Here is an 11,707-nt window from a genome sequence, read left to right on the forward strand (position 1 = left end):
GTACAAGTGGAGGAGTAGCCTAATGGTTAGAGCGGAGGGAAGCCAGGGTTCAAATCCTATTGATGCTCCTTGTGACATTGAGCCAGTTGCTTAACGCTGTGTTACCTCAGGTACAAACTTGGATTGCCAATCCTTGAGAACAGGAAGATACCTGCTGTACCTGAATCTAACTCATCTTGAACTATTACTGAAAAGACATGAGATAAATCTATATCTTCATTCCTTTCCCCTAAAGTAGTTTTTAGAATATAGGGTAATATTCTATTTTTGTATTCCACTATGATAATTTAATGTTTTCAATGAGAAAGATAGGAGGGTCTTGTTTCAGTCTGTCAACATGCATTGATATAGAGGGACTGGGGAAAAATGCAACATATATTGGAAAAGTATAGAAATCAGCCTTATCACTTAGAATAGAATGACACTTGTAGCTGGTCAATGTCTTCCTAACAAAATATATATATTAGTAATTTTATAACAGGTTGCCTAGGTGTTTGGAAGTGGAAATGATGCCTATTTTTAGCCTAGTATTTATGAAATACTAGCACAAATCCTGCAGTAATAACAGCTAGATTGAAGCGGTTGATATTATTTCTGCTCAGATGCAGGCATAAATGTTGGTGTGTGAAGTACATGTATATTTTATAAAATACTTGTGGAAATCATAGTCTGCCTAAACCACTCCTGTGAACACACCCACTCTAAAGTTGCATACAGGTACATGCCTAATTGCACTGCATGTACTTTAAAGTTTGAGACAGTTTTATAAAAAGCAAAAACAGGAAGCCAAAACTCCACAGATAGGTCCAGAAAAGCCGAACAGTTGAGAAGACACAAACACACAGAGCAGTGTGCAGCGACATTGAAATAAAATTTCTTTATTCACAAAACCAAGGACTTGACACAGGCCATGTTTTGGCCTAGAGGCCTGTATCAGACTATCTGGTACCAGCATGGCTCGGTGCCGGGATTACCAGCATGTTTAGATAATTGATGCAGATTCTTCCTATACTGCAAGCATAATTAGTTCCCTTTCAAGAATATTACATATTGTACTCATTTTCATAGATGTTTTGGACTCCTGATGCAGGCCTCTAGGCTGAAACATGGCCCATGTCAAGTCCGTTAATAAAGAGCTGTTTTTCAATGTTACTACACACTGCTCTGTGTTGGTTTTTTTTTTCCTTCTCCACTGTTAGGCTTTTCTGGACAATTTTATAAAACCCATTTTACATGTGTAAAACAGAGTAAAAAGGGGTTTGTAAAATTAGCTCCTGATTGTCAGACAAATATTATCCTTCTTTTAAACATCTAAAAAAAAATACAGGGGTAATTTTATAACATTTGTACCTAGGTGAAAAGTTCAAAAAGGCACTTTTGTGCCTTTATAAAATAGCCTCTGAGAACCAATAGCTTGCAAATTCACATTAACAAATGTACACCTGCTGTGAAGATGGTTAGATTTTTGTGGTTCCCAAACCTAGACCTGGAGGCATGCGAGTGATTTGCATACACTGCCTCCACTGCATGCAGATCTATCTCATGAATATTCATTGTGGATATCCTAAAAACCTGACTGTCTGGGGTGCCTCCAGGACCAGGTTTGGGAACCACTGGAGTATGAGCATTACATCTCCACCTCCATGCCACCCACTTTAAGCCCCTGGGAATGCCTAAATAGTGGGCATAAAAGTGCACAGGATATTTCAGCATGTATATATTTTATACACATATATGGTCAAGTACTTTTTAAAAATATTGCTTTTTCACATGTAAAATATAATATTTCCCCCATATTGTGTATTCCTTTTAGCAGCACTGCTGTTCAAAGCATTAGTGATATGTTAAGAGGGCTTACTATGCTGTCCACCCAGAAGCACCTAGAAGAATAGGGATATAAGCATATTTAAAACTTTAAATGTTTCCTGTACTATGGGGTTTTAAGGAGTAAAAGTTGCCTCAATCAAAGCTTATACTTTTCATGCAAACCTAATTGTGCAATTTACTTAAAATTTCCTTCTAATGTGACTTGACTAGGGAGTCAATATGTAACCAGTTAATTGTGTCAACATAAGTTAGTAGAAAAAAATGATTATATACAGCCCCTTAGGTCCTGGGGAAAAAAAAAGAAAAGAAAAAATGTCCATGCTGATGCTGGAATGAAAATGTGATCATTAATGCTTTGTTTTGTTCCTACAGGACCAGTGCTTTTACAACAGAGGGATATGGAAGGAAAGTTGCCACTGGATTATGTGGCATCACCACAGTTAAAAGAAGAGCTGTTTGCCATAGTCCAAGTACAAGAGACTATTGAAGATTTTCATGAGCGTCTGGAATTAGACGTGTGCAGCCAGCGCATAGAATTTGCTTCATTTTTGCTTTCTAAGATGTTACTAAATTTTTGCTCTGTATATAATTTACCTTTAAATGGTTTCCCTTTGAATATCAAAGCAATGTGCTCAGATGCAGCCCAGCTAATGAGTGACAGAAAGTCTCAGAGAGCTACTTCCTTTACTGACTGGCTAGTGGAACATTATGCAAAGAACTTAGAGACTTTCCAGAAGATTCCTGAATTTCTTCGAGAGATACCAGAGAATATTCAACAGTGTACTAGATTACATGTACAAACCCTGCTGGCAGTACTTAAAACATTGGTAATTCAGTCGTCCGCTGCTCCTGATCAACACTGAACATTCAAAACTGAGCTCTTAGGGAATATTGTGTTAGAAGTTACAATGTTTTCTATCGCCATATATCTGTTATAGACATGGCTTTTTACAGTTATTGTTAGTTATGTGGTTCTATGTTCTTAATTTTGTGACATTGTAGGAAATGTTCCATCAAACCGGTTGCAGTTAGGCTGCTATTTAAAAGCAATGCTCCTATTTATATATATAAGCCAGTAACTATATTGAATGTAACTTATGTAGTTAAAACATGTCCTTGCATTGATGGAAGTATTATGGGATGTACTTATTGCACCTCATCTAGACAGTTAATCCACTATCCAGGTTTAAAGGCACTCAATATTACTTTGTTCTCTAGCCCAGTCTCAAGATTAGTGCTTGCAAAATGTAAATAATATTCTTAAATTACAAGTGCACTATCATGTGTCCACTTCCCTCTCCTGCTTTAGTTGACCTGTAACACACACAGGGGGTGCTGCTGTCAGGACTATGACTGCACAGTTTCACTGATCATACGCTCTAAAGAACTAGAGCAAGGCTGCAACTCGAGGTTCAAGAAGGCCAGGGGAAGGTGCTGCTTTCTGGGGGAGGGAGGATTAGCATGGAGCTTTAATTGGGCAGTGGTAGGCCTGACTGCATGGCCCATGGAGTCACAGGAAGCCAGAGGAAAGTGCAGCAGTGAGGGATCACAATCAGATCACTGCACAGCATGGCTTGTGGCACACTTTGCTGAAGGTAGAGAGGCACTTTGCAACACAGCTAAGGACACACTTTGCTGAAGCCACATTGGCACATTGTACAGCATGGCTCTGAGCACGTTGCACCAAGAAAGCTCCTCTGCCTGTACCCCTTTTTAACTTCTGCATCTGCTCCAATTAAAATGCTGTGGCTGAAGGACCACACAAAGGAGGGAAGGAGCAAGAGGAAGAGATTCAGTTCCTTTTTGCCAGGAGCTGCATATGTGCGCATACCATCTGCAGATCTCTCATTGGATGCGTACCACATGTTGGGAAATTGTGTGACATACAGGACATCATTTAGGAGTTGGTGATAATTCTTTTTGTAAATAGTTGCATTAATATATGTAGGGTACACGCATATGTAAATGCTTCCATTTTAGAGTGCCATATTTACACACAGAATTATCATGGGATGCACAGATTCAAAAAGGGATATTTTCTAGGCAGTCCAAAAATATGCATGTTCCAATTTTACAACGTAAATACCTGTGTATCTTTTAAAATTTCCATGTCAACATCTAAAACTGCTCCAAAGCTGGTGTAAGTGTCAGCTATTTGATTATTTGAACCTGATATCTCCATCAGTGATGGGATGGGGGGGGCTATAATAACTCTGTGGTGGTCTAACTTTACCTCAAAAATTCAAAAAGGTTATTTGGGCTCCTTAATTTGCTCTTCTCATACTTTTGTTTTGTGAAATTTGGCATTTATACATGAAAATGGAAACGTGTATGTTGCAGGATGGATACGTGTGATGGCGTTATTTTATTTTTTTTTAGAATATCTAGGCTTACATGTCATCAAATATGCATTTATTTGCCAAAGTCCTTTTGTCAAATGCTGAAACTGAATTTTGCAACCTGGACATCTCAATTCCTACCTATGCAAAATGGGGATTCACAAAACATTCATATTTTCGAATCTTATAGTAAGTTGGCTCCAGTTTGGTAATACCATGGTATTCCTTAGTATAATCAGGGAGTAAACTGAACTCCTTTCTCCTTTCATTTATATATGTAGTCATTATGACTTCGTTTGAAAGCAAATATATATTTGCATTGAAAAACTTTGTGTTTTGTGATGTTTAACTTTATATCCATATTATGAAAAAGAAAGAATATAGGTGAAATGAGGGATGTATCTTTCTTTTGGTGTGAACTCAATAATACATTTTGATTGAAAATGCTGCTTGTTTAATGATTACCTCATGAACAGAGGGATAATCCTCGGAAAATAAAACTTTGAACCATAAATCATGCTTCTGTTTTAAATGTGGTCTCTAAAGAACATAAACAAACAACTGTCTCACCAGAAGATTTCTTTTACGATGTTTCAGGTGAGTGCAAGGAAAATGTAGTCATGTATTGCAATTTTTTGATTTTCAGAAAGTAGAAATGCAAACTTAATGTCCTATTAATGAATTTTAAATTCAGAAGAGTAAAAGAATTGGTGTCCACTATAAAAATAAGTTATAAATTCTGGTCACATCTACCTAGCCACTAAAAAAAAAAATCAAACAAATTGAACAGTATAATATAAGCAGTTAATATAATGTTGCAAAATGATGGGGCTCATTTTCAAAACCAAAAAGGTCGTGAGATTGGTAGGTTTAATTTAATTTAGATCTTTTATATTCTTCTCAATCCAGTTCAGAATGGATTACAAAAAGAAAATGAATATACAAAGATAATAATCAAATGTACAGATAACAATATAAAACCAGTAATCAGAGCAGTCTAACAACAATAAATTATAACTGCTATTCTAAAGTGGTAGATGAACATTTTTCTTTCAAAAATGTGCATTTCGATTTTCGACACTCCGTTTTTAGATGTTTTTCTCCACATTTTATCCAAATTTAAAGGGGTTGGGTTTTGGGCAGGACATGGGCGGCACCAAAAGATGGACAGGGTTTTGCAGTAATGAAACAAAACAAAAATGTCTAGGGCCAAAATTAAGACATTTTTGGCTAGATCTGTTTCAATCACAAATAAGTGACCAAAAGGTGCCCCTAAATGACCATTGGACGGATTAAGCTATAATCCCTCTTACTCCCTCAGTGCTCATATGTCCCCTCCTCCCCCCTAAGATGTGACCATGACGGCTTCAAATATGATGGCCATTATTGTTAGAGAAGCAGGCAGGTCCCAGTAGTAGCCTAGTGGTTGATGCAGTGGACTACAAAGAGGGGGACCCAGGCCCGTATCCCACTAACTGGTACACCAGTGGTAGAACATGCGAGCCCTCCATAAACCATTAGATACCTATGTATAGATGACACCTACAAGCTTGAGGACTATTGTAGCAGTGTACAGTTAAGTACAACAGGTTTTACTCTGTCCTTGGAGGGCTCTCCATACAATGTAATGGGGTTATGTTGAGATGTGTGTATCTGGGACCTTTTATGTGAAGTCCACTGCAATGTCTTCTAGACTGCCCCACTGTTCTGAAGGGATGTATCTGTGGCCAATCTACTAAGAATCATGTCCCCCATACATCCCAATCGCTAGTTTTTGGGCATTTTTCTCTTGGGTGTGTTTTTTTTTTCTTTCCAAAATGGTCCCCCTAGCCCCCCCTCCCCAAAAAAAACCACACAGCATATAACGTCTAGAAAAAGACGATTTTCAAACCAAAAAGAGAGCCATTTTCAAACTTGCAAAATGTCTGTTTGCCACTCGATTTTTGGACATATTTATTTATTCCATACTTACTCTACCGCTTTAACTGGCAAGCAACATCTTAAAAAAAACATCATATACAATGAAAAATACAATGAAATAAGAAAAAGAACTATAATGTGTGAACACATACCATTCATCATAAAACAACAGAAATACAGAGCATATGCTTCCAGGGTAAATAGGTCCCAAACTGGTCATTCCAGTGCTCAGCTGTTTGCAATTGAGTATGCTTGTTCAAACAGTCAAGTCTTCAGTAATGATTTAAACTTTTTCACAGTGGTCTCACTGCGTAAAGACAGAGGCATAAATTCCACATTGATGGAGCAACATACAAAAAAAGCACTGTGATGAGTGCTGTCCAGCTGGGCTTTCCAAGACCCTGGCAACACCACGTCTAAATCCGGACTTAAGACATTTTATTGAAAATTCCTTTCTAAAATTAACAGGTGCCATTCAGGCATCCATTGTGGTACCTGTCATTTTAAAAAAAAATAGTTAAAACATTGAGTTGAAGGTAAGGGCTTCGGTGCTAACCCGGTGGTAACTGAGTAGCGTGTGTTGCTGCCCTGTTATCACCCGGTAAACCCCTGTGAAAGTATTTTTTTTAATATTTCCATTAGCACTATAAATTCAACACGCTGGGGGTGCAACTACCACTGGCACCCTCATTGAGCCAGCGATAGCTCCAGATTGGCCCATGGTGGGTTTACCACTGCTTAGTAAAAAAAAGCCCCTATCTGAGGACAAGCAGAATGGGAATATTCTCACTAGTGGGAGACTTTGCCAGTGAAGTGCTGATGCAGAGACATTCCACAGCATCCTTTTCTAGAAGCTTTTGGAAGCAGGCATTCACACATTCTAGTGTCTTCCTGCCTGCTGTCATCATACAGGTCTAGGTCAATCTTTAGTTTTCCACAAAGCAGTGAAAATGTTTTCTTTGTGTTCCCCTCAGCTCATGTCCAACTCATCTTGTGCAGTTTTTTTTTTGTTTGTTTTTTTGCTGCAGTGTCCTCCTTTTCACCTCTTTGAGTAAGTCTCATGAGGAGGCCAAAACCCTCTCCCCTTGTTAGGTTTTTCAGCCTTTTCTGTGTTTTCTTTGTTTTCCATAACTCACTAGGCCCTTTTATGCCAGTTGTTTGGGGGTTTTTTTCTTTTAAGAGTGAGCTCTTTAATTTTGCCTTGCCTGTTTTTCTGATTATGGGGCCCTTTTACAAAGCCACGGTAAAAAGTGTCCTGCAGTAGTGTGGGTGTGTGTTTTGAGTGCACGCTGGACTACTTTTACCATGGCTAGGAAAAAGGCCATTTTTTAATGGACATGTGCAAAAATTTAAAACTAGTGCAAGCCTATTTACAGCCTGAGCCCTTACTGCCAGCCATTGACTTAGCAGTTAAGGCTCGTGCGCTACCCATGCAGTAACCATACAGCACATTGTAGTGCTGATTTGGCGCAAACTACCCGCGTGTTAACCCTACCACAGCTTTGTAAAAGGGCCCCTATGTCCCTTAAAACTCCCAGTGGTTTTAAGAAGGGAATGTGGTGCAGCAGAACCATGTCCCTTACAGATACTCATAACTGGTGCCTGTATTACCAGGGGCCTTACCATAATCCTTTTCTTTGTAAATACTGTTCAAAATGTGAAAGAGGGGGATTAGAGGTCATCAGAAGCAGCACAAACTACTTTCTGGTGCCAAAACATCTGGTCCATCGACTTTGGCATTGGAGGTATTGGTTTCAATGGTTCTGAGAGCTGCATCGGATACTAGGGACGCATTGATATCAAGGAGATCTCCTGCTTCGACATCAAGTGTCTGTAGCACCCATTGGGATCAGGCATTCTCTGAACATTTTACATTGAGGTTGAGGAAGGATTTGTTTTCATCTTCATTGAGGCCAAGCGGCCTCAATGCTGGACGTCAGGTGGAGGTAAAAAAATATTGGCATTGTGCCCCCTCAAGTCATGGTGTTGAGAGCACTAAGGCTTAAAGTCTTTGATGCCCTCAAGGTGTCTCTAACATGAAAACAGCTCACCCTCCAAGGAACCAGACAGGTGCAACAGCCTCCATTAAGCCAAGACACAGGTCAATTATGTGGCCCCAGTGAATGCTACAAATGTAGCCATACCTGCCTTTACCAATGGTGGTCTTCAAGGAGTGGCTCTGGGTCATGATGTAAGAACATATGGGGAGTCTTTTGGCCCAGCTTGCTGCTACGGCATCAGGGACATCGTTTCAGCTCCTCAGGAGCTCCAGCCCATCCTCGAGGCCCATACCCCACCTTTTGGGCATGCATCAACACCAGTTCCCTAAATGAAGTCACATTAAGAATGTGTTAATCTTCAGCCACTGAGGTAAGGAAGCTTCCTCTGGGTGTTGGAGATGATTGGTTTCTCGGCATCCTCTCCCTAGGCCTGACCAGAGTGTCAGACTGAAGCAGGCACAGATTCAAACCCGCTCTGAGGAGTATTTTAATCAGTCTGATTTGGACTGCTAGGTACACAGTGTCGAAGGAGGCATCAGAGGACCTCTTGAAGGTGGGGGGAAGATCCCTTCCCTCCACATAAAAGGAGACAGTCTCCCTGAAAGGGATTTTATCAGGGACATGGCTAGTTCCATCCTATTTGAGTAAGAGACTGAGAATGAGCCCAGGGCCAAGTTGGACATTGTTCAGTTTGATGTCTTCCTCCCCTCTTCCAAGTAAGCTGTAACAGTACTTGTGCACAGAGTCCTTAATAATGTACAGATGAAGCAATGGGAGACCACCTCCTCCTCTTTGTACATCCTATCAACAAAAAGGTCAACTATATGTATTGAATGCAGAAGGTTCCTGAATTCAGGAAGCTTCACTTTCCTTAATGTTCCAAGCTGGTCAATTCAGCTTTCAAAAAGAGTCAAATATTTAAAGACTCACTCTTCGGTGCTCCTGGGACAGAGAGGCTTGGACACTGGAGTCTTTTTGGAAGAAGTTCTTCCAGGACGCTATGTTCACATCCTGCATAACCTCTTGCAAGATCTTAATGAGCATGCACTTGCAGAACATTGTGCACAGTATAGTGGAATTCTCAGACACTCTCTCTCTCTCTGAGAAGGACATTCTCAGACACTCTCCCTTTGGGAAGGACAGAAGAACTTCATCAGCTAGTAGCCAAAGAGCAGGAATGTGGAACCAGGCAACCTTTTTGATACTTTCAAAACAGCAGCCAGGGCCTTCATTAAGGATATTGGTTTGCACAGACTCACTTAACTGTATGCCTCAGACGTGGAACCAGCAGTTCAGGAAAATTTGGATTCCATGCCAGGGTGAAAATCTTTTTTGTGATAAGGTGGAGGAATTTGCTGATCTCAGCAAGAAGCACTCTCATCCATTGTCTGTCTGGGTCTCCACATCTAGGAAGTATTCTGGTGGAGGGCAATGGGGGACCTATTTCTCTCAAAGGCATTGTTTTTCTCCACCATCTTGAGCTCATCAAAACAACTAGGGGTCTCGCTCCAGCCTGAGGCAACAACATTTCCAAAAGGCCTAACCAGCTCCCCAGTCAAAAGCAAATATGAGCTTTTGACTGGCTCCAGGAGAGCATAGCTGCAGTCCCAGTTACTTCCAGATGATGAACCAGTAGAAGGGAAGCTAAAAGTTTACCAAGAAAGGTGGCCCTGGTGGGTTCTCAAAATAGTCCAGACCAGGGGTGTAGCCACACCTCACGGTGGAAGAGCCCAAGATTGGGGACACATTTTGAGTGTCGTCCAGCTGCCCCCCCACAGCCATGCCTCGCTTCGCCTCACCTCACCTCCTTGCCACTTCCCCTCACCGCCTCTTCGGCCTCCCCCTGCAAAAACAAATACCTTCCCCAACCCCCGTCAGGCGAAGCCTTCTTCAGCGCCAGTCTCCGTCACACCCATGTTTGCTGCCCCACTCTTCTTTCTTCTTGCTCCTGTGCACGCTGACACTCCTCAGTTTCACATAAAGGAGCATCAGTGTGCACAGGAGTCTTGAAGAAGAGCAGGGCAGCAAACGCGGCTGCGCCGGAGACTGGCACTGAAGAAGGCTTTGGCTGGCGGGGGTTGGGGACCCCCGCTAGCCAAACCAGGAGCCCAGATGAAATTTGCAGAGGCCCCCGTGGCCCCCTGTAGCTATGCCCCTGGTCCAGACAGGTTACAGCCTATAATTGAAAAATGCCCCTCCAAATTGCCCTCCAAGAGCTTCAAAGTTAAGCTCTCAGCACCAGGATTTACTTCTAATGGACCTATCTTTCCTCTTACAGGCCAGTACAAATGAGCCCATCCTATCAAAGGAAGGAGGACAAGAATTTTAGGCCAAACTCCAAATACATCCTGGTGACAAAGAAATCAGGAAGAAATTATCTCATCCTAGACTTAATGCCCTTGAACAAATATTTGACAAAACAAAAGTTCAGGATGATTTCCCTAGGCACACTTCTTCCCATGACTCAGGAACAAGATTAGCTATGCTATCTGGATTTAAAGGATACCTATACCCACTTCTGACAGGGTGTATGTCCTGTCGCAAGACAGGGGGATACACCCCCCCCCCCCTCTCCAACCCCATAGAGGTAACACAACCAGGCCTTCTGGGAGGACAACTTGGGTATAGTCCCCACTAACACATAAGAACATAAGAATAGCCATACTGAATCAGACCAATAGTCCATCTAGCCCAGTAGCCTCCTTCCAGCAGTGCCCAATCCAGGTCACAAGTACCTGGCAGAAACCCAATTTGGAGCACTACTCCATGCTACCAATCCCAGGTCAAGCAGTGGCTTTCCTCATGTCCATCTCAATAACACTGTGGAATCTTTCTCCAGAAACTTGTTCAAACCCAGATACGCTAAGTGCCATTACCACATCCTCTGGCAACAAGTTCCAGAGCTTAACTATTCTTTGAATGAAAAAATATGTCCTCCTATTTGTTTTTAAAGTATTTCCATTCAATTTCATTGAGTGTCCCCTAGTCTTTGTACTTTTTGAATGAGTAAAAAATTGATTCACCTCTACCTGCTCCACACCACTCAATTATATCCCCCCTCAGCCGTCTCTTTTCCAAACTGAAGAGCCCTATCCTCTTTAGCCTTTCCTTGTGTGGGAGCAGTTCCATCCCCTCTTCCTTTTAGTCACTCTTCTTTGAGCCTTTTCTAATTCCGCTATATTTTCTTTTGAGATATGGTGACCAGAATTGTACTTGAGGTGAGGTTGCACCATGGAGCAATACAGATTCATTATAATATTTTTGGTCTTATTTTGCATCCCTTTCCTAATAATTCCTTGCATCCTGTTTGTTTTTTGGCTGCCACTGTACACTGGGAAGAAGATTTCAGTGCACTGTCTACAATGACACCTATATCTTTTTCTTGAGTTGCTGACTCCTAAAGTGGACCCTAGCATCAGATAACAATGATTCAGATTATTCTGCCCAATGTGCATCACTTTTCATTTCTCTACATTAAATTTCATCTGCCATTTGGATGCCTAGTCTTTCAGTTTCCTGAGATCTTCCTGCAAATTTTCACAATCTGCATGCGTTTTGACAAATTTGAATAAATTCGTGTCATCTGCAAATTATTCACCTCACTCATCATCCCGATTTCCA

At 41.2% G+C, this 11,707-nt stretch overlaps 1 protein-coding gene across 4 annotated transcripts in view; it reads left to right on the forward strand.

Moving 5' to 3' along the window:
• Nucleotides 1–4,666, forward strand: part of SLF1 (SMC5-SMC6 complex localization factor 1) — a 229,596-nt gene extending 224,930 nt beyond the window's left edge. For all 4 annotated transcript variants that reach the window (XM_030193392.1, XM_030193394.1, XM_030193395.1 and 1 more), the window contains one exon: nucleotides 2,200–4,666. In XM_030193392.1, the coding sequence (XP_030049252.1) occupies nucleotides 2,200–2,690 (491 nt within the window). In that variant the 3' untranslated portion in view covers nucleotides 2,691–4,666. The remainder of the gene's footprint in view (nucleotides 1–2,199) is intronic.
• The last annotated feature ends 7,041 nt before the right edge of the window (nucleotides 4,667–11,707 follow it).

Source organism: Microcaecilia unicolor, chromosome 2 (genome assembly GCF_901765095.1).
Source record: "Microcaecilia unicolor chromosome 2, aMicUni1.1, whole genome shotgun sequence".
NCBI lineage: Eukaryota > Metazoa > Chordata > Amphibia > Gymnophiona > Siphonopidae > Microcaecilia > Microcaecilia unicolor.